General features: G+C 39.5%; 1 protein-coding gene across 1 annotated transcript in view; it reads left to right on the top strand.

Moving 5' to 3' along the window:
• The first annotated feature begins 1,309 nt into the window (after positions 1–1,309).
• The window catches only part of DENND6A (DENN domain containing 6A), a 40,184-nt gene continuing 21,856 nt past the window's right edge, over positions 1,310–19,637 (top strand). The window contains exons 1-8 of the mRNA XM_065407859.1: positions 1,310–1,489; positions 7,067–7,105; positions 7,209–7,251; positions 11,341–11,453; positions 13,556–13,636; positions 15,139–15,244; positions 16,615–16,694; positions 18,482–18,544. Coding sequence (XP_065263931.1) covers positions 1,310–1,489; positions 7,067–7,105; positions 7,209–7,251; positions 11,341–11,453; positions 13,556–13,636; positions 15,139–15,244; positions 16,615–16,694; positions 18,482–18,544 — 705 coding nt within the window. The remainder of the gene's footprint in view (positions 1,490–7,066; positions 7,106–7,208; positions 7,252–11,340; positions 11,454–13,555; positions 13,637–15,138; positions 15,245–16,614; positions 16,695–18,481; positions 18,545–19,637) is intronic.

Genomic DNA, 19,637 nt, shown 5'->3' with positions numbered 1-19,637 from the left:
ACTATTGTTGTATTTAGAAAAAATAATATTACTTCTTAAAAAAAGAAAGTAGCATTTAAAAATATTAATATGTTTGTTGCTTTTTTTCATTCCTTTAAAGACACACTGTCAACCTGTTAAGGCCCCACACTTTCCTTTCCTTAATGGAAAGTAAAACCCACATAGTGCACCTGGAAAAGGATTTTTTTAATAATATCCCCACTCACAAACCTTTGTTAGCCTGGAATTATGGTTGAAAAAAATCTATCACTTCAGGGAAGAAACATAAAACCCTGAGAAAACATTGTTTCTCAGAAAACAAATATTAGCTTGAAAATACAAAGGACCCTCTAATTGCTTGTGTGGCATTGAAATGACCCAATAAATACATCCTAAAGCAAAAAACAGCTAGCATGGGGGTGTTTAGAACATACAAAGCTCAAAATATGTGCAGCAATGGCTTTTAATTACTTCCCCATTTAACAGATAGGGAATGGAGCACAGAGTAATCTAATGTGTAGTCTGTGTAAACTGCCTGTGTAATCAAGGGCAAGAGCCAGGAATAGGACCCAGATCTTTTAAATCTGTCTAGTGTCTTAACCATGAACAACAGTATATCTCAAATAATCAAGCCCCTGCCACTGCAGGGCTCTCAAGCATTGGTGCACCTCAGTTCCTTCTGTTCTCTACCTGTGACACACTAGTTGAGTCCTCCTGAGGGCAGTAACACTTTGGTCTAATTCTGGTTGTTTGGGCTTGGTGCAGAGGTGAGGGGGTGGTGTCTAGTGTCCTGGCGAATAGGGATCTGGTAGTCTCTTATGGCCTTAAACTCTGTGACATGGCATGAGCCCTGTCAGTGAACAAGCAAGACGGGGAAGACGCCACAGCATGGGCCATGGCAGCCAGCGAGATGGAGGAACTGGCCCCACGACCCTTGTGAAGCCAGGAGTCAGGTACCATTAAAGGGCCAAAGATGGGATCACGGCTGTTAAAGAGGGACCGGCAGGTCTCCCCTCCTCTGTGAGGCCACAGCGGGCAGGGCGACAGTGGTCAAAGTTCAGGGCCTGCCCCAGTGGCTGGACCCTCTCGCCTCATACAATGGAGAGAGCTTTGGAAACTCTCCCGCTGTGGCGGGCGGCTTCTTTCCCTTTTGCCTCCTCGCCCGCTTGGGGACGCTTTAGACTCTCCTGCTCTTTCCCCCCCCTCCCCAACTAGTTTCGACGCTCCTGTCCCCGAAGAAGACGGAGCGCGCAGCGCGTCACGTGATTCTCTTTCTACCCTGCCGCCCTCTCCCCGTTTGTTTGCGGGCCGGAGCCGGCTCGGCCGCGCCATGTCCGTGCGGGAGCAGAGCCGGAGCGGCGCCCTCAGCGCGGCCTCGCGGAGCCCCTGTGAGGCGGAGGAGGTTGCGCCGGGCCGGTGCCTGTCGCTGCTGCCCTGGGACCGTTTCTCGGCCTGGCTGCACTGCGTGTGCGTGGTGGGTTTCGACTTGGAGCTGGGCCAGGCCGTGGAGGTGAGCGACACGGGCGGGAAGAGGCCACGACCGTCGGTAGGGGCGGGAGGGCCCCCTCGCTCCCCAGCCGGTGGAGCTGCCTGTGCGCCGCTCTCGGCGGGGTCGGGGTTGCGGTATCCCACCCTGGCTCCTTTGCCGCAGGGAGACTCTGCCGCGCCGACCCCAGGCTCGCCCGGCCCTTGGCAGTGAGGAGGGGAATGTTCCGGGCCGGGGGGCCGCTCTGCGCCTTCCCGGGGAGATGCCTTCCGCCTGAGGCTCTCACTCTGCACGAAGGCGCCTCACCTGCCAGCCTCCGTCCTGTGTGACCCTGCAGGTCAGCGTCACTGGCGGGGGGCGTTTGGGCCCGTGCTCTGCGGTGTTTTTAGTTTGGGTTTTTGACAGCACTTTGTGTAGAGTCAGTTTCACTATCGCTCTCCCGGAGTCGGGCACTTCCCCTATTGTTTGTGTCACACAGCAACAGAGGAAATTTAAAAAAAAAAAAAAAGGAGCGAGCGAGAGATTTGATTGCATGAAATCAGAAAACTTGACTCAGAGGTAAGGGCAATATATTGAACTACTTTAGACTCATGGTCTTAAAACAACTAGATTTTAAATTGACTGGGTTCCTCTACATTTGAAAATAAAAAGCAGGCAAACACCAAGACAAGTAATAGAATTAAGTAACTTCAAATAATTGTTTAGCCTATGCCCATCACCACTCAGTGCATTTTTCTGAACTATTGTCATCTTGATCCAAAATGAGTGTGTTTTTCACATTTCTCTAATAGTATCATTTTCATAGTATCTAGGTGTTAAATAAAGGTTTAAAAGATGTATTGTAGCAGTCTGAGTGTAGACCATCTTCTCAGTCTCCTCCAGATCACTAGTAAGTATATACTGTTAAATTTCTGAAACCCAGACATTACAGCTCTTAACAAAGTTGAAACAGACTTAATGGTATTTCTTTGTTATAGCCAAGAGAAATGTAAATAGAATAAATAGCTATAAGTAAATTGAAGTTAAAAATTTGATTCGGTTAATGTTATAATGTATTACTAACAACAAAGATAAATTAATTTGTTTGCAACACATGACTTAAACACTGTCCTTTTAGCTTTTCTCAGCAGTGAGGAGAGCTCACAGTGGCCCATATTTGGCAAATGCTTATGGACATGCTTAACTTTTGCCACACAAGCAATCCCATAAATTTCTGTGGAAATCTTTTTAAAATTAAGTATCTGCATGCTTAGGGTCTAAGACTTTTCTATCAGTTAAACTGTCTTTAATCAGCAACAAGATTTTCACCTTGAGTAACAAAGTACAGGTAACTTTCTCAACCCTATGAGATGCCAAAAGGTATGGAAGTTACAAAGTGAACACTTGTTTTTCTCTTAACTGGAATTAATGAATGCTCATCTGGTCTTCTGTCTTGAAACTCTTTCAAAGGAAAGAGGGAGCAATACAGTACCTTGCGTATATAGAAAACTGCAAGTCTGCAAGACTCAGTAAGGCTGTCTTATATATATATTTCTTTTCAAACAGCCGGTAAAATTTGGTTGTCTCCAATGCCCACTATTTTCAAATCACTTTGCATTGCCTCTATTTATGAATTGTGGCTTAGCTCTCACCATTAAATGGGGTTTTATTAATGCTGGTTTGCTGAAACTATGGTATTCATGGTTAAGGTATTTGAATGCCATTATAGCAAATTAGATTCTATCCCTGCCTCTTCCACAGTTCCTGTGTGATATGAGGCAAGTAATGTAAACCAAAACTTTCCACAATGATCTATAGTGGTTACAGACCCTTTTGCCCCTGTCATCTCTGGCCTCTCCCCTCCACTGCTGCTATTCCCCTGTCCTCAGCCTCTTTTTGTCCTCTGCCTGTGTCCCCTTTTCTTGTCTTTGTCTCCCCCCCCCCAGTTCTTTGGCTATCCCTGGCTCCTATATTTACCCTGTCCTCCCCTCAGTTCTGTTCCCCTCTCATCCTGCCCCTTTGTCCCCTCATTGCATTTCCCCCCCCCCCCCAATTTCTCACCCCTCTGCCTTCAAATCAGGCAGTTTCCTCCTCCTCCTCCTCACTGCCTGGGCACCAACAATGGGAGCACTGGGAACATTTGTCCCCAGTTCTGTTACTTGGCCCCACCAGTCACCAGGAGGGTCAAATGCAGGGAAAGTGTTGCCTTCATCTCTGCAGTCCTGGAATGGAGAATGCTTAGTTGCTCTGTTGGAATAGTGCATGTTGACATCTGTTAGGTGTGAAGTACTAGAACATACTCAGTACTGATGGAATCTTCAGAGAATTAAGCTGCCTAATTCTAGCAAGTCTCTACTGAGCATATGCAAATGGAGATTTTTCAGAGGATTATAATGTGGACAAATTTTGTCTGACTTTCATGGTGGCCCCAAAAGGCACATCCTTGACACCTTGGTGACCCCTCCTCCCCCCACCTCCTGACAAATTTCAAGTATTTCTTCTAAAGCATGGAGACACCAAAGTTTCTCAACATAATAGTGGTAAAAAAAATTTAATATGGGGAAAATGTTGTTTTTGTCTCATTCTGAGAAATGTTTGAATTGTTTTAGCTGAACATCGCCCTCCCCCCCCCCCCCCCAAAAAAAAAAATCAGTCTGAGGCAGGCACCAAGCATGGAGAATTTCCAACCAACCAGTTTGGTAAAGGTATAGACAACTGGCCCCCCACCTCCTTCCAAAAAAACCAACCCCAAACAAACAATCGGAAAGTTTCAGGCAGCCTTAACTAGAGATGTTGCTACCTGTGCTGCCTATAATCAGATGTAAACTGATCTAAATAAGAGTGTGTCTGTATTAAGTGTTGCACCAGTTTAACTAAATTGATTTTTTTAAATAATAATTTAGACTGGTGCATTTTCTGTGTAGATAAGGCCTAAATTTCTGTGCTGCTAACATCCATGCTACTTCTGTCTGTGATGTGCTCTGTTTGAGATCTGAAAAGGATGAGGCCCATGTAATAATAGAAAAGGAGACCAATGAAAACCCTGGCTACTACTGCTACAGGTGGTGTTGGTGACTTGGTATATGGCAGTTTTCCTTCTGAGTTTTTATTGAATCAGTGCTCCAGCATGTTATCAGAGATTGGTATGCTGCTGGAGATCTTGCACTTCTCATGAGAGAAATGAAGTGCTGTCTTCCTGTGATAAATAAAATTTGGCACTTTTTGCATTGGTAGAATGAAATTCCTGTATCCTGGCCATATTTCGGTGTTGGTAATTACATTAATCCTACTTATATTTCCCCCGCATTTTCAGTTGGAGACAGTATAAACTTCCTATTCTAAACTATTTGAGTGCTAAAATTTAATAAAAAACAAACTGGATTTCAGTGGGGCATTAAATTATTCTCTTGTGTGTGAAAGAGAAGATCGTGTGTGTGTTTGTTTTTGTCAGATTTTTGGTAACAGGAGTTGCGTTGTTAAAGATGGAGTTTGTAGCAGCAATTATATTAAGGTTGCTTACTACTCCCATTATATGGCCACTGTTTCCAACTGAATTGAGCTCTTCGGAAAGGTTAACTGCTTGGGTTGAACTTTTTCATACTTAGTCTCTAGAGTCTTCTGTTGAAATGTTTGGAAAAAAATTGAGCAAAACAAGTTTAGCTGTTTCTGAAAACTAAGTTAGGGAAAAATGGATTGGTTTGCCAAAGTTGAGTTGTTTTGTAGTTTTATCTGAAACTGCTATTCCAAACCCTGGGGTGCTAGGAATTTGAAATTTGGCAGGGGGCTGATCTTAAGGTTGGAGAGGTGTCTTCTGATGTCACTGAAAATCCATTAAGATTTTGTCACTTTACAAGCTTCAGAAATTTGCCGTTTGTATACGTGCAGTAGAACTTGTTCAGCACTTGTAAAACTGGGCTGGGAGTCAGGAGATCAAAAATTCATGTCTTCACCTTTATCACTGACTAGTATTAATGATATGAAGTTTATAACCCTTATTATTAAACCAGGTCTCATACTGCCATCCTAGGATGGAGGCAAGCTTTCCTTATGGAAAAATGAATACATAATTATGTACTTAAAGACTGTAAAATTAAAGTTGCAGGGTTGACCTTGATTATGATACTTCCTGATTTTCATAGTTTCATAGAATTTAAGGCCAGAAGGAACCATCCTATCATTTAGTCTGACCCCCAGTATATCACAGGCAATTAAATTTCACCCAGAAAGACTAAGGTGCTACCAATGTCTGAGGCCCCTACAGTAGCAGGAATTGATTAGGTGAGATACTAAGTATATGTTCCCAGTATATGAACCATGTGTCATGCTACAGAGGAAGGCAAAAAACCCGTGAGATCCCTGCCAATCTGACCTGGGGAAGAACTCCTTCCTGACCCCGTATTTGACTATTTGTATGACCCTGAGCATGTGAGCAAGACTCACCAGCCAGACATCTATAAAGAGGATTCTTGGAACCACCTCAAAGTGCTGATTTTGGAATGCTTCAAAGGAAGGTAAAACCCACCCGCAGAATACATACAGGAAAGGCTGTACATCGGGGGGGGGGGGGGGGGGGAGGGGGGGGGAGGGATTCTTTCCTGATCACTATAGGTGACTGGCTGAAGCCCTGAAGAATAAAATGTGATTACAGTCATTATCTTAATGCAGACCTGTAAATGTAATGAGCATGATGAGGGCCGTGCAAGCAATTATGTTCTCTATATGATCCAGGAAGGAAAGGGAAGTCTTTGCAAACTTAACATTCTTTTAAAGCAGTTTTTGTATGTACTTCTTATTACCTCAAGATAAATCTTCAGTGTACTGGTCTGTCTAAATATAAAATATTTTGCCCTCTTGCTGATGTAACATTTGACTCATCTCTGTAAATACAATATGAGTTTTAAGTTAAAGGGTAAAATCTTGATCTCCATTAAAGTGACTTGAGTGGGGCCATGATTCCATCCAAAGTGTTTTAAACTTTGGAACATACCTGCCCTATTTATCCAGGTGGCTTTCAAAAAAACAACAGACAGGATGTCAAATTGGTGAAAGGGCATATGAGGAGTAAGCTGTACGTTTATTTCAAAAGCCAAGTCTGTATTTTGTCTCTCTTCAGTTGCTTTATGCACACAATTTTGTTTTTTATCACCTGAAGTGGCTGCAGTGGCAATTATGTTAACTCTATCTAGTTAAGGGATGCTGTAGCCTGGAGTGAACACTGATTCTCAACAAACATATTGTAACTAGTTACCATTCTTATTCAGTCAATTTCTACCTTTATTTTTTCCAGATGTGGGGGAGAGACAGTAAGCTTACATTTTTTTGCACCAGTAAGGTTTTTACAGTGACTGGTTGAGAAGACAAGTTATGATAGAACTAGCAGCTGTGATAATGAAGACTGAGTAGGAAAGAGCACTGATTTTGAGTGTGAAAGTCAAACTCTAGCAGATGGAAAAAGGATAGTGTTGTGAAATGTGATTTCACTACCATGTACTGAAACTAGGATAGACATGGACAAGTCAGTGAGTACTGCGTCATAGCAACTATTTAAAAGATTAACTTATTACAGTCTGTTATCCATTCTGTTGTCAAACAAAATAACTTTTTTTTTTTTTTTTTTGGTAGGTAATATATCCTCAGCATTCAAAACTTACAGATAAAGAGGTGAGTAAGAGCTATTACATATACAGTACATTACATAGTATGTCACTTTAAAATTGTGTGTTTCAGGAAATAAAACTGCTCTGTTGCTTTTTTTCCATTCCAGAAAACCAGTATTTGCTATTTGTCTTTTCCAGATTCCAATTCAGGTAAATGCTTCCTTTACTTTTGTCATCTGAAATCGGTGTGTGTTCTATGTCCAGACCAAACTATACTAAGACAGAGTTAAGTTTGACAGTACTTATCAGTAATTTAGGGTAAACCTGTATTACAAGGAATGTTGTGATTATCCACCCCCACCCCCACGCATTACAAACCCAGGAAATTCAGTTTAACCTTAATTTAAAATAGGGCTGTCAAGCGATTAAAAAAATTAATCACACGATTAATTGCGCTGTTAAACAACAATAGAATACCATTTAATTAAATATTTTTGGATGGTTTTCTACATTTTCAAATATATTGATTTCAATTACAACACAGAACACAAAGTGTACAGTGCTCACTTTATGTTTATTTTTGATTACAAGTATTTGCACTGTATAAAAACAAAAGAAATAGTATTTTTCAATTCACCTAATACAAGTACTCTAGTGCAGTCTCTTTATCATGAAAGTTGAACTTACAAATGTAGAATTATGTACCAAAAAAATCTGCATTAAAAAATAAAACAATGTAAAATTTTAGAACCTGCAAGTCCACTCAGTCCTACTTCTTGTTCAGCCAATTGCTCAGACAAACAAGTTTGTTTACATTTGCAGAAGATAATGCTGCCTGCTTCTTGTTTACAATGTCACCTGAAAGTGAGAACAGGTGTTTGCATGGCACTTTTATAGCTGGCGTCGCAAGATATTTACATGCCAGATGCGCTAAAGATTCATATGTCCCTTCATGCTTCAACCATCATTCCAAGGGACATGCATCCATGCTGATGACAGGTTCTGCTCGATAATCCAAAGCAGTGTGGACTGACGCATGTTCATTTTCATTATCTGAGTCAGATGCCACCAGCAGAAAGTTCATTTTCTTTTTTGGTTGTTCAGGTTCTGTAGTTTCCGCATCGGAGTGATGCTCTTAAGACTTCTGAAAGCATGCTCCACGCCTCGTCCCTCTCAGATTATGGAAGGCACTTCAGATTCTTAAACCTTGGGTCGAGTGCTGTAGCTATCTTTAGAAATCTCACATTGGTACCTTCTTTGCATTTTGTCAAATCTGCAGTGAACAACTTAAAATGAACAACATTATCCGAGACTACTATAACATGAAATATGTGGCAGAATGCAGGTAAAATAGAACTGGGGACATACAATTCTCCCCCAAGGAGTTCAGTCACAAATTTAATTAACACATTTTTTTAACAAACGTCATCAACATGGAAGCATGTCCTCTGGAATGGTGGCCGAAGCATGAAGAGGCCTATGAATGTCTAGCATATCTGGCATGTAAATACCTTGCAGTGCCAGCTACAAAAGTGCCATGCAAATGCCTGTTCTCCCTTTCTGGTGACATTGTAAATAAGAAGTGGGCAGCATTATCTCCCGTAAATGTAAATGTGACAGGTTCTCTGTCATGCCCCTCCTTCAGAGCCTGCTGGCTGTCCCAATAAAGTGCAGAGAGGCTTCCAATTATGCAGTACCCGTGGCTTTATTTACACACACAGTTCTCCCACCACCAGTGTTGAGCTATTTACAAGGCTTACAGGGTTAGATCCCTCTTTTCCTGCAGTCAACCCACAGCTAGGAGACTGACCTTTCCCTGGCTGGCTTTTCTTCTGGCTCCCAGCCCTTATAACTGCTGGCTTGTCAGGCCCACAGGTGGAGCCAATCCCCAGGCCAGGCATCAGGTTGTTTCACCAGCCCCAATCTATTTCTCTTGATTTGGAGCTGGCTGAGCAGGGGTAATTAGGTGCTTTTGCACCAGCACCCTGCTACAGTAAACGAACTTGTTTGTCTTAGCGATTGTCTGAACAAGAAGTAGGACTGAGTGGACTTGTAGGCTTTGAAGTTTTATATTGTTTTGTTTTTGAGTGAAGTTATGTAACAAAAAAAATCTACATTTGTAAGTTGCACTTTCACGACAGAGATTGCACTACAGTACTTATATGAGGTGAATTGAAAAATACTATTTCTTTTATCATTTTTACAGTGGAAATATTGGTAATAAACAAGATACACTTTGATTTCAATTACAACACAGAATACTATATGAAATTGTAGAAAAACATCCAAAAATATTTAATACATTTCAATTGGTATTCTATTGTTTAACAGTGCAATTAAAACTGTGATTAACTCAAAAAAATTAATTGCAATTAAAAAAAAATTAATCGTGTGAGTTAACTGATTAATTGACAGCTCTAATTTAAAATATTAAAATCTAGTTATTTGTACTGCGCTAATCTGTAGGAACCCCAGTTTATTATGTGTAAGTGAAATATTAGGAATGTTAGCTTGTGAAATGTGTGCTTTTCTTTCCACCTGTTGGTCTGAAAGCTTTTTATAGACAGTGACTAAACCTCCCAATATAACTATGAAATGGGTGGGTTATACAGCTGGGGAAACGGAGGCACAGAGGTTAAATATTTAAGGTTAGTAGGAGGTGGGAATATTGGATTGAAATAATTAAATGCTTCTAACTTGTTAAAAGTCTGTATTTCATTGTTATAAAAGCATGTCTAGAAGTAGAATGCTAGGCTCTCTGTCTTCTGTTTCTGTAATCCTTGCCTCTATTACTGTGTGTGGTCCTGCTTGCTGAACTCTTCTTTCACTTATCCTCTCCCTTCTCAACTTCCAAAGGGAGTTGAAGACTTGTGATTAGCAACTTGGGCCCCCTGCAAAGTTCAGATTCTGTAATTTTTAAGAGGAAGGATGGGGGAAAAACAGGCTTGCTGTTAATATGCTCTGCCAAAAGTTTTTAGCTGTTATGTAACTTTTACAATTTGCTTAGCCTTATTTTTGCCTATTGTCTTGTGACTAAAACTGAGATAATATATTTTCTTTGTTCTAATACCTGTGGTAGAGGAGCAGTTCCTTCCTGAGTCCTGCATATAATTGGCTTACATTCTGAACCATGAAATGTATTACCCTCACCTGAGATGACTATAAATGTGAATGGTTGCAAATTTATCCAACACTTACATTATACTTTCCTGTGTGATTTTTATCAAGAATAAAACCTAACGTTAAACTCAAAAATAGTACTAACATACTTTTAGAAAGAATAGATTAAATTATTCTAGGAGTATAGTGTATAAAACTGGATTAATTTTAGGAGAGAAACCATTGTTTGTTGCTGATAGTGTGACTTACTTTAGAGTTCCTATCATAATGGTCGTGTATGAAAAAAGATATAGCTCATGAGAGTCCTTCCCTGGATGAAAATGCTATTCCAGAGGTTAGCCTGGAAAATTGTTTATATTAACAAATAAAATAAAAGCTATACAACTTGAAGATTTTTTTTTGTTAAGCTTTCCTGCTCAGATTTAAAGCCTAATACAACATAAGAACAAATTTTGAAGGCGGTTGTTAGCTTGCAGCTGAATCAAGAGCCACAGTCTATCAGGCCTTACATTCTATCCCCTCTATGCCATGAATCAGGCCGCGTGACAATGAATTAGAAATTCAGGTCTACTTGCTGGAATGAACAAGGGAATTTTTGCTCCCCAAACCACTATGGTCACTAAAGGAGTTAGGATTTCTCCTGTCATTTTGGGAGACCAAGCCATACTCTTTGCTTCCCTGGCTTATGGAGCTTTTACTGGACACTTGAATAAGAGAAAGGAGTGATTTAACTATACCCTGAGTAGTTGCAGAATAACAGTTGAGCATGCATTTGGAAGACTGAAAGGAAGGTGATGGTGCTTTCCATCAAGGCTGAATGTTTTTCATCATTATGTGTCTTGTGTGATAAGTGCTTGGCATATATTGCACAACGTCTGTGAGAGCAAGGAAAGAAACCCTGGACGAAGGGTGGGAGCAGGTGGCAGGGAGACTTTCTGAATGTTATGGACAGCTGGAGAGGGTATCTTGCAAGGAGGATTATTTTCTGTGGCCCAAAACACCAAATAGTTCACTTTTTAAAAAAAAAAGTTGCATGTGGACTCAAAGCACTGTAAGGCAAACAAACTGAAGTTACTGTGATGTATCATCCCTGTGTAGACAAGCCCTCAATTAAAGTCTGTTAAAATCAAGATACCATTATTTCCTCCTTTTTTTCTTTCTGTTTTTGTTTTGGCATAGGTTGTCTTGGAGACACACAGTTTTGTTTTAGATTCCGACAATCTTCTAGTAGGAGGCTCTCACTGCAATGTATGCTGGACCAGCTGGACAGAGACTTACCAGTTTCCTTAAAGGTTGGAAATGCACTAAAGGAAATGTATCCTAATTTAAAAACAGAAAGTTCAGAAGTACACTTAAAATTTAGCACAGGTACCCTAACTCTGATCTGAATTTTTGGTGTTGGTGTCATAATGACCAAATTTAATTTAGAGAAGTTGATTAAGAAACATTTTCAAAGATAAATATTCATAAATTTTCTTCTTTTGTTACATGATATTACCAGATGGTATTTGAATTGTAAACTATTCTAGTAGTTATCACTTTTATTAAGTGCTTTTTCTGTATATATGCTATTTATCGCTAGATAAGTGGTGTGGTACAGGGAATTTCCACCGATGACCAGATCCACTCCATGGGTTGCCCTGAAAACTAAAGATAGAAAGTAGTCAGATCCATGATCCTGAATAAATAATTGATTTGGTTTCTTAATGAAAAATAAAAATACTTTTTACTTTCTAAGATCTGAATTCAGAGTTCTGTTTTTCTTTCAGCTATTGATGGCATCGCCTAAATCAAAGCTGCACTTTCTGAATTCCTTTACAAAACTAATTATCTTCATCTACTTCTGGGAAAATACAGAACCCTGAACTCAAGCCTTAATTGATAAATATAGGTGGAAAAGGTTGTGAATTCTTGGGTTTAGGGTGGATGGAAATGGTTTAAATACTTTGTGCTAAAATAGGTTTGTTTTAAGTCTGTGCATTCTTTTTCTTAATGCTTTGGGAATGTTTTAGATGAACTTTTTAACGTGTGCTTTTAAACATTAGTTCATAGTCATATGATTTCAATACAAACCAAAATCAGGAGACCACGATTTAAATTACTAAAATATGAAAAGGAAAGGAAAAACATCTTGAATACTTAATGAAAATGTCCACAGTGAGCCTAGAACGAAGGATTTCTTATTTGTCAGAGACAGGTTTTAACTAAGGCTAAGATTTTATCACGGTTATTTTTAGTAAAAGTCACAAACAGGTCACGGGCAATAAACAAAAATTAACGGAGCCTGTGACCTGTCCCTTACTTTACTAAAAATAACTTGTGGGGGGGGGTAGGGCTAGGTAGGGGGTGAGGAATGGAGTCCCATGGGGGGGGGGGGGGGAGATTGACAGGCGCCATCCCATGGTCCCTCCCCCTCCTTCCCCCCCGGTTCCAGGGGCTGCAGCGGGGGTGCAGCCACGGGGGGGTACAAAGCCCCCTCTCCAGAGCTGGCAGCAGCTATGGGACAGGGGTGCGCAGCCCTGCCAAGCCACGGTGGGGATGGGGGCACACGGCCCTGGGAAGCCAACAGTAGGGTGCATGGCCCCTGGTCTAGCCGCCGGGCAGGGGCACGTGGCCCCGGCCCTGGCTGCGACCCCCGGTGGAAGCAGCCGGACTGTTGCTGCAGGGTCCTGATTCCAGCCAGCCCCAGTTGTAGGGTAGGGGCGCACAGTTCCGCCTCCTTCTCCTGGAGCCCTAGAAGTCACAGAGGTCCGGTAAAGTCATAGAATCTGTGAACTCTGTGACTAAATCGTAGCCTTAGTTGTAACATATGATCTGTAATCCAAGTATATGGTGTATGCCTGTTGGTTGTTTAACATAATCTGTATTGTTGTGACAAATTTTAAACAATTTTTTCTTAGGCCAGTAGAAGCTCTTCAGTTCACCGTTAAACCTTACACTATGTAGCATAGCTCTCTTTTTTTTTTTTTTTTACAAATTTCAGTATTGACATGTTATTTTTTTTCTTACTGATAATCCATGCCAAACTGTTGATGAGATAATTTATAGCATTATATTTGACTTTCTGATAGTGTTTTCCAGGGGAAACTAAGTCTGGTTGCAGAAAATTTCAGGGGGACATGGGTACAGGGAGAATAGAAACAGCAAGCACATTGAACAAACAATAAGTCCAGCTAGTGCTACAATAAGTCCATATTGAGCTTTTTTGTTCAAGCAGTTGTAGAATTTTTAGTTCCTGTAAAGAGGGTGAAGCAAATTATCCTTTCACGTTACCATAGATATCAAATTTAGAGTATGTCAGAAAACATGATGTTTTAAATAACACATAGAATGTTCAAAAATAGGGAACAGTCTTTACTTTCAAATTATTGATTTTTTTTTTTTTTTTTAACAGAAGGACCCTGCATATTATTATGGCTATGTATATTTTAGACAAGTTCGGGACAAAACATTAAAAAGAGGCTACTTCCAGAAGGTAATGAAATGTCTTACTAGAAAAACATGTACAACATCAATTCTTGAGGCCATTAGACTTGAAGCTCAGTAAGGCAGAAGCAGTGTGTCTCATGCTTTTCTTTACAGTTCTGAGCATATTGGTGCTCAAGAAATGAAATATCACTTACCTACCATTGAACTATAGCTGCAAAAAAAATTGTAGGGCATTCATTGTATTCTTCTCACTATAAATGTTATTCATAAGTCATTATTTTATATAGTCTGCATGTATATCTCCAAAATAATTGTGTCCACAGTACCTTTTAGGAAGAGTAGTCCATCAAATGGAAGAAAAACTCCAATAGCGAGTTTGTTTTTTGTACATTTTAGTTTATAGGATCAGAGAAATAGATTCCTGATACTCTGATTACTGAGGTTGAAAACACTTGTAATGTTCATCAGCTCAATATTATAATGTGAAGAAGCCATACTAGAAAGTTACTCAGACTATGTGGTTTATAGAAATTTTATAAATAAAATTCCTGTCCACACTGGTGAAATTAAGTAACCATGTTAGTAAATGGTTGGAGAATACTGTTCTGAGAAAACTGTGCTTAGTGGCTTTGGAACTGTTATAACACATTTTCAAGCTATAGTGTGGGCCAAGCTTTAAATAGTACTCATTTTAATAGGAGGAAGAACATGAACTCTGTTGTTGAATTCAGTCTTTTCTAAGTTTCTTCTTATATTTACATCTCTTAGCTGGTGATCCACTCCCTTCCCATTATTGGTTCTGATCTAGACCTTTTATAGGTTTCCATATCTGAAAGATGGAAAGGTGTGTACGTGTGAACCAGTGCTGTTGTGGCTCTACTCTGAAAAATGCTCAAATTTTTGTTTATTTTTTAAAACCCCTTACTCAACACATCTTCTGTGTCTGAAGTAATATTTGTGTACTTCAGTGACAAATAATTTTAACTACGTTTCACTCTTGTTAGCCCTGCAAATCCAACAAAACTACAGCAGAATTAGCTGAATTTTATTCTGGCTTTTATCTAATCAACAGAATTGTTAACCAAATTCCAATTGTAGGGCTAAACTTTTCTCTCACTAGAAGCTTGCATAAATATAACTGAGGGCAGAATTTGACTTGCAGAGTATAAATTACTGGTGACGATGCACAAGCCAGAAAGAACTCAGTTTGTCTTTAAGTTTCCTGGTTGAGCTGCAGGTTAGGCTGTTATTAAAGCCACCTGTTTAATTATAGTAAACTGAGCAAGCTTAACACAGAAGCCTTTGTATTGCACACAATCACACCATGCCATTTGTTTTTCAAAGCCAAACTACGCTATATTGAAACAATAAATTGGTAGTTGCTGGCATTTATAGATCTGTTTGTCGTTACTTGTAGTTACACATCACTTGTTGCTAAATGATCGGTTTTTTTTTTTTTTTTTTGTAAAAATGCATATTACTACTTTTCGGAGGGACTCAATTAAAATTATTTAATCTTGGATTATTTTGCTGCTTTCTTTATTCCAGTCCTTGGTTCTCATCAGCAAACTACCTTATATCCATCTTTTCCACACTGTGCTTAGGCATATAGCACCAGAATATTTTGTAAAGAACGAACCTTTCCTGGAAGCAGGTTAGTTAATACTATTTTATTGGTTTGGAAAAGCTCATAAAAGATTACAGAAATTCCATGCAATAAATAAGCTAAATACTGATGGCATTTTCTAGCTTGTTAATAACAGGAAAAAAAGATTGTAGCTTGCATGTATTTTCCATCTGGGTGGGCTGTTAGTTAAACTCTTAAAAATTGGGTTGAAGACTTATTAGCTAGAAGATTATAATATGGTAGAACCTGACTCCTTCCAAGGGTATCACAATGCTCCCCATTGAAGAGCCAGAAATCTGTCCTCTCCGTCTGGGGACCACCTGCTCAACACAGGTAGTTGGCAGCCTCCGTAATTTGCTCTCCTTGCAATTTGGATTCACTGTCACAGAGAAAGGTATAATGGCTCTCGAGCTTTTGCTGATGAGAAGGGGAGAGTAGGTGGAGGAGGCAGTGGCATTTTAATAGCTTCCTTATTCCCATTGGATCCTCTGAACTTCTGGAGCTACTGATATGGGGACACTAAGAATCTGGGTTTGCCTCCATCTCCCAGAAGCAACAGCAATAGGAGACTACCAATAATAAGTGACTCATCACTATCTCAGAGCTTCACTAAATGCCATAAATGGTCCAGATGTGAGATACGTTCTCCTTTTTGCCTAGGCTGGTTCTGCCCTGAGCAGTGTCTTGCTGCTTTGTGCTTCAGTGAACAGCAATTTTGGAATCAACTTTCAGTGGGGATTTGCAATTTACTGAAGTGCATATCAGCAGGGTTTTACTGTATTGTATCCCAATCTTTGACCAAAAAACAACTTTTTCTTCTGTGCTTAAAGCTCGCACCTTCTGAACTAGTGAACAGTATTCACAACTACAAATTCTAGAAAACCTGTAAGCTGTCTAGCCACATGGCTTTATCATTGACATATCACTAATATTTATTGTTTATCTTTAAAAAATTTAGTTGCAAACTGTGCTCATGGCTAATCTGTATAACCATGTGTTCCTTTTACTTTCTCTTGCTATGTAGTTGTACTTACCTAATACAATGGAGTCCTGATCCTAATTGTGGCCTCTGGCTGCTACTGTAATATAAATAAAAGGAAAAGAAGACAAAGTGATACCTTCTTATTGGACCAATGAATAATTTACAATACCTTATATTAGAATAACATGCACCATTGAACTTGTCTATGGTATGCAATAAGATGTGTTCAGAATGTGAGGCATACAAAGTAGATGACTAAGTGAAAAGTTCTCAGGGGAGTGATGTTGTTGGGGACAAATGTTAATTTAAAACTTAAATTGTTCAGTATGTGTACAAGTAATTTGAATTTCTAGGAGTATGGGATATATATAACTAGATATACAGCATACTGTACCTATTTGACTCTGTTTTTCAGTTTGTAGTGATGTTGATCATTGGCCACCACCAGTCCCAGGGAAAACACTAAATTTGCCTATTATGGGCATTATAATGAAGGTAAATGAATGGCTTTTTACCGGGTTTCCCCCTCCCCCATTGACTGTATATATTCAGTGTATTCTGCCTTGTTTTCATAGTTAAGATTGGGAGGATTCAGAGTAAATGTCCTGGAGCCTTTTGAAAATATATTAAAATAGATATTTATAATTTTAATCACTAATATTTTACATAGAGGTTCAAAACAAATGTTTCAAAAAAAAATTTCCAGTCCTCAGCAGCTAGCTAACTGCTGTTTCAACACCTTTCCTCCAGAATATACTTTCCAAGAGGTTTTCATAGTGATTTCATTGACGTGCCAAAATATACTGGCACATTGGAGAAAACTTTAAAATATTTAGGGCTAAATTTTCTACTATATGAATATAACGCCATTCAAGTCAGTGGAGATACACTGATGGAAACTGGAGGAAAATCTGGCTTGTCCTAATAGTTTTACAATATTTTACAAATCTGCAAATCAGTCAATATATGGGGCCTGGCAGTCCAAGAAATTAAGCAACTTAAAAACTATCCCTACCCCTAATATTGAATACAAAACAATTAAAAAAACAATTAAAAAAGCTTAAGCTAGTACACACTAAACTAAACCATAGCAACTGCAGTGGTTGGATGGGGATAGGAACTGAAGCATTTGGGAGCCACATTCCTTCATAGCCTTGAATGGATTTCATGCATGCAGAGTTTGTGACTGCAGAGTTGCTGTTAGCAAATGGTTCCAGGCCTGTGGCCAGAGGGCCTGTGCATTCCCAAAGATGGAGATCTGTGAGAGACAATTCTGAAAGAATAAACTGTTCTTACTAATAAAGCAGTGTTCTGTTTTTATTATAACTTCTAATTGGCAAGAATTGGATCTGCCTTATTTTGGGATATCTTCTGTTTTTCTAAATTCTGAATATTTAATTCTCAGATAAAAGAAAACAGAATGCTCTTTTATAATGGCTTTATTTTTTGGCATGTAGTTACTTGGAAAGTGTGGGAGGCTGCTACTGGTACTTTCAGCTGTATCATGGCTCCCCCCCCCCCCCCCCCCACCACTATGCTTAGGCAATTACTAGCTCTGTTTCAGTCTGCACTCCTGAGCCTCCACACCACTGGTTTCCGATGAGATATGATTTAGGGTTGCAATACTAACAGCTGCAGGTTGTGAGGTCAGGAACTACATAAACATTTTTCAATTTGTTTTGGTTTCAACCAATATTTACAAAGAAGTCTGAGGTTTTGAGAGACACATTCTCAATGGTAACTACCATTTTAAACTGAGAAGTGTAAAACCTATGTAGGATATTTCTTTCCTAACTTCTAAAATGCCACAGGTTCTGAGCTCTCTGTTTGCATTAGGATTTTTTCTATTAAAATGAAACTTTCAGTTTGCCTCTGGTAAAACAAACCAATCACACTCTTATTTTTAAAAATGTTTAGTCATGTAATATTGTGTAGGATTCTTTAACATAAATATAGTTCTTGTAGCTGTGCTGTCTAGCTAGATTTTCAATATTGTCGGGGGGAGTTAAGTATCACTCTTCGAAGTAGTACCCGCTTATTTATTATTTTCCAAAAAGTTCAGCCTGAGGCAGACAGCCTGCATGGAAAACTTCAGCCCAAATAGTTAAAATTTGACAAAGTTATAAGAAACTGAAAACAGGGTCTTGTAATGGGAAATGTCAGGCAACCTTAATAATAGGCAGTGCTATGAGCACTGCCTAAAATGTTGTCTCATACTTGGTATTCTAAGCTTAAATTAGTTGGACATAAGGAAAGCTAATTACTTTTTTTTTCCTCCTAAGGTGCGGATTCCAACATGTCATGACAAGCCTGGAACAACCCACATAGTACAGTTCACACACCAGGTAGATATCAGATACTGCTATAGTACAGACCACTGAAATCTCTATCTTTCAGTTTTAAATTACTATCTTGGTGTATTCTAGATGTGTGAATTATAGTATTTTAATGCTGATATACGCAACATATCCGTTTTCTTGCTTTTTTGGATGAGTAAGTGAAAGCAGTTTGAGATGGCTTCTTTGTCTGTACAAATTTTAATGAGCTTGATCTTAAAGCACTGTCCATTCTAAATTATTTATTTTTGTTTTCTAAAAGGGGTACATGTAGAAACAATCTTATTAAAATAAATGATGAAAAATCAATAATACTATGCTGTCACTCAAAAAGAGGCATTATTGATTATAGTTAGGCCCCAAGTTACTGAAGGCTAAACACATTGACTTGCATCTGGACAGCAAATTGAAAGTTGATGCTGATATTGGAGCACAGTGTAATGTGTTCCCTGTGAGAAGCACGATGGAATGCTTTAGTATGTCCCTTTCAATATCTTTGCAGACCATCCTTTCACTGCAGTCCCCTGATTTTTTTTATGCTCTTAGGTTTCCTCAAGGTGCACAATACATATCTGAAGGAGCTCAACAAGTCTGTTTTCCTTAAAGGCTTTTGACACTGTGTTTCACATCTCATGCTCGGGGTTGCATAGCCACACAGGCCATTTAATTTTGTGGTGCTGGGGCCTAGCAAAAAGGCAGCTGTACTTGAGAGAACATATTACTCAAATGTGATATGGTGGCTTAAGAGATGTTTCCATGAAGCATTGTTTGCCTGAATAGTTATTGAATAGTTTGAGAAATGTCTATACAAACAGTTTCTGGGTGGGTTATGCAACAATTTTAGAGTGGGCCTGTGATGAAAAGGGAATTTTCTGTAGTATTTTTGTGAGTCCTATGTAAGCCTCAGTTTCCCCTGAAGGTGGGGAGGACTAAGTCTGCTCTCAGGGCAGGCTTAGAGGTAGAGGTATGTCACCAAGCTGTCTGGAGCCTGAATGGGTCATTTAAAAAGGACTGGCCAAGGCCAACTCCATATCAGTGGAAAATTCAAGAAGACAATGGAAAATCCAGTCACCAGGACATTGACACCTAGCAACCAATGACG

Source organism: Emys orbicularis, chromosome 7 (assembly GCF_028017835.1).
Source record: "Emys orbicularis isolate rEmyOrb1 chromosome 7, rEmyOrb1.hap1, whole genome shotgun sequence".
NCBI classification, from domain to species: Eukaryota; Metazoa; Chordata; order Testudines; family Emydidae; genus Emys; species Emys orbicularis.
Note: the sequence above shows the minus strand (reverse complement) of the source record. Positions and strands in the feature narration are given on the sequence as shown.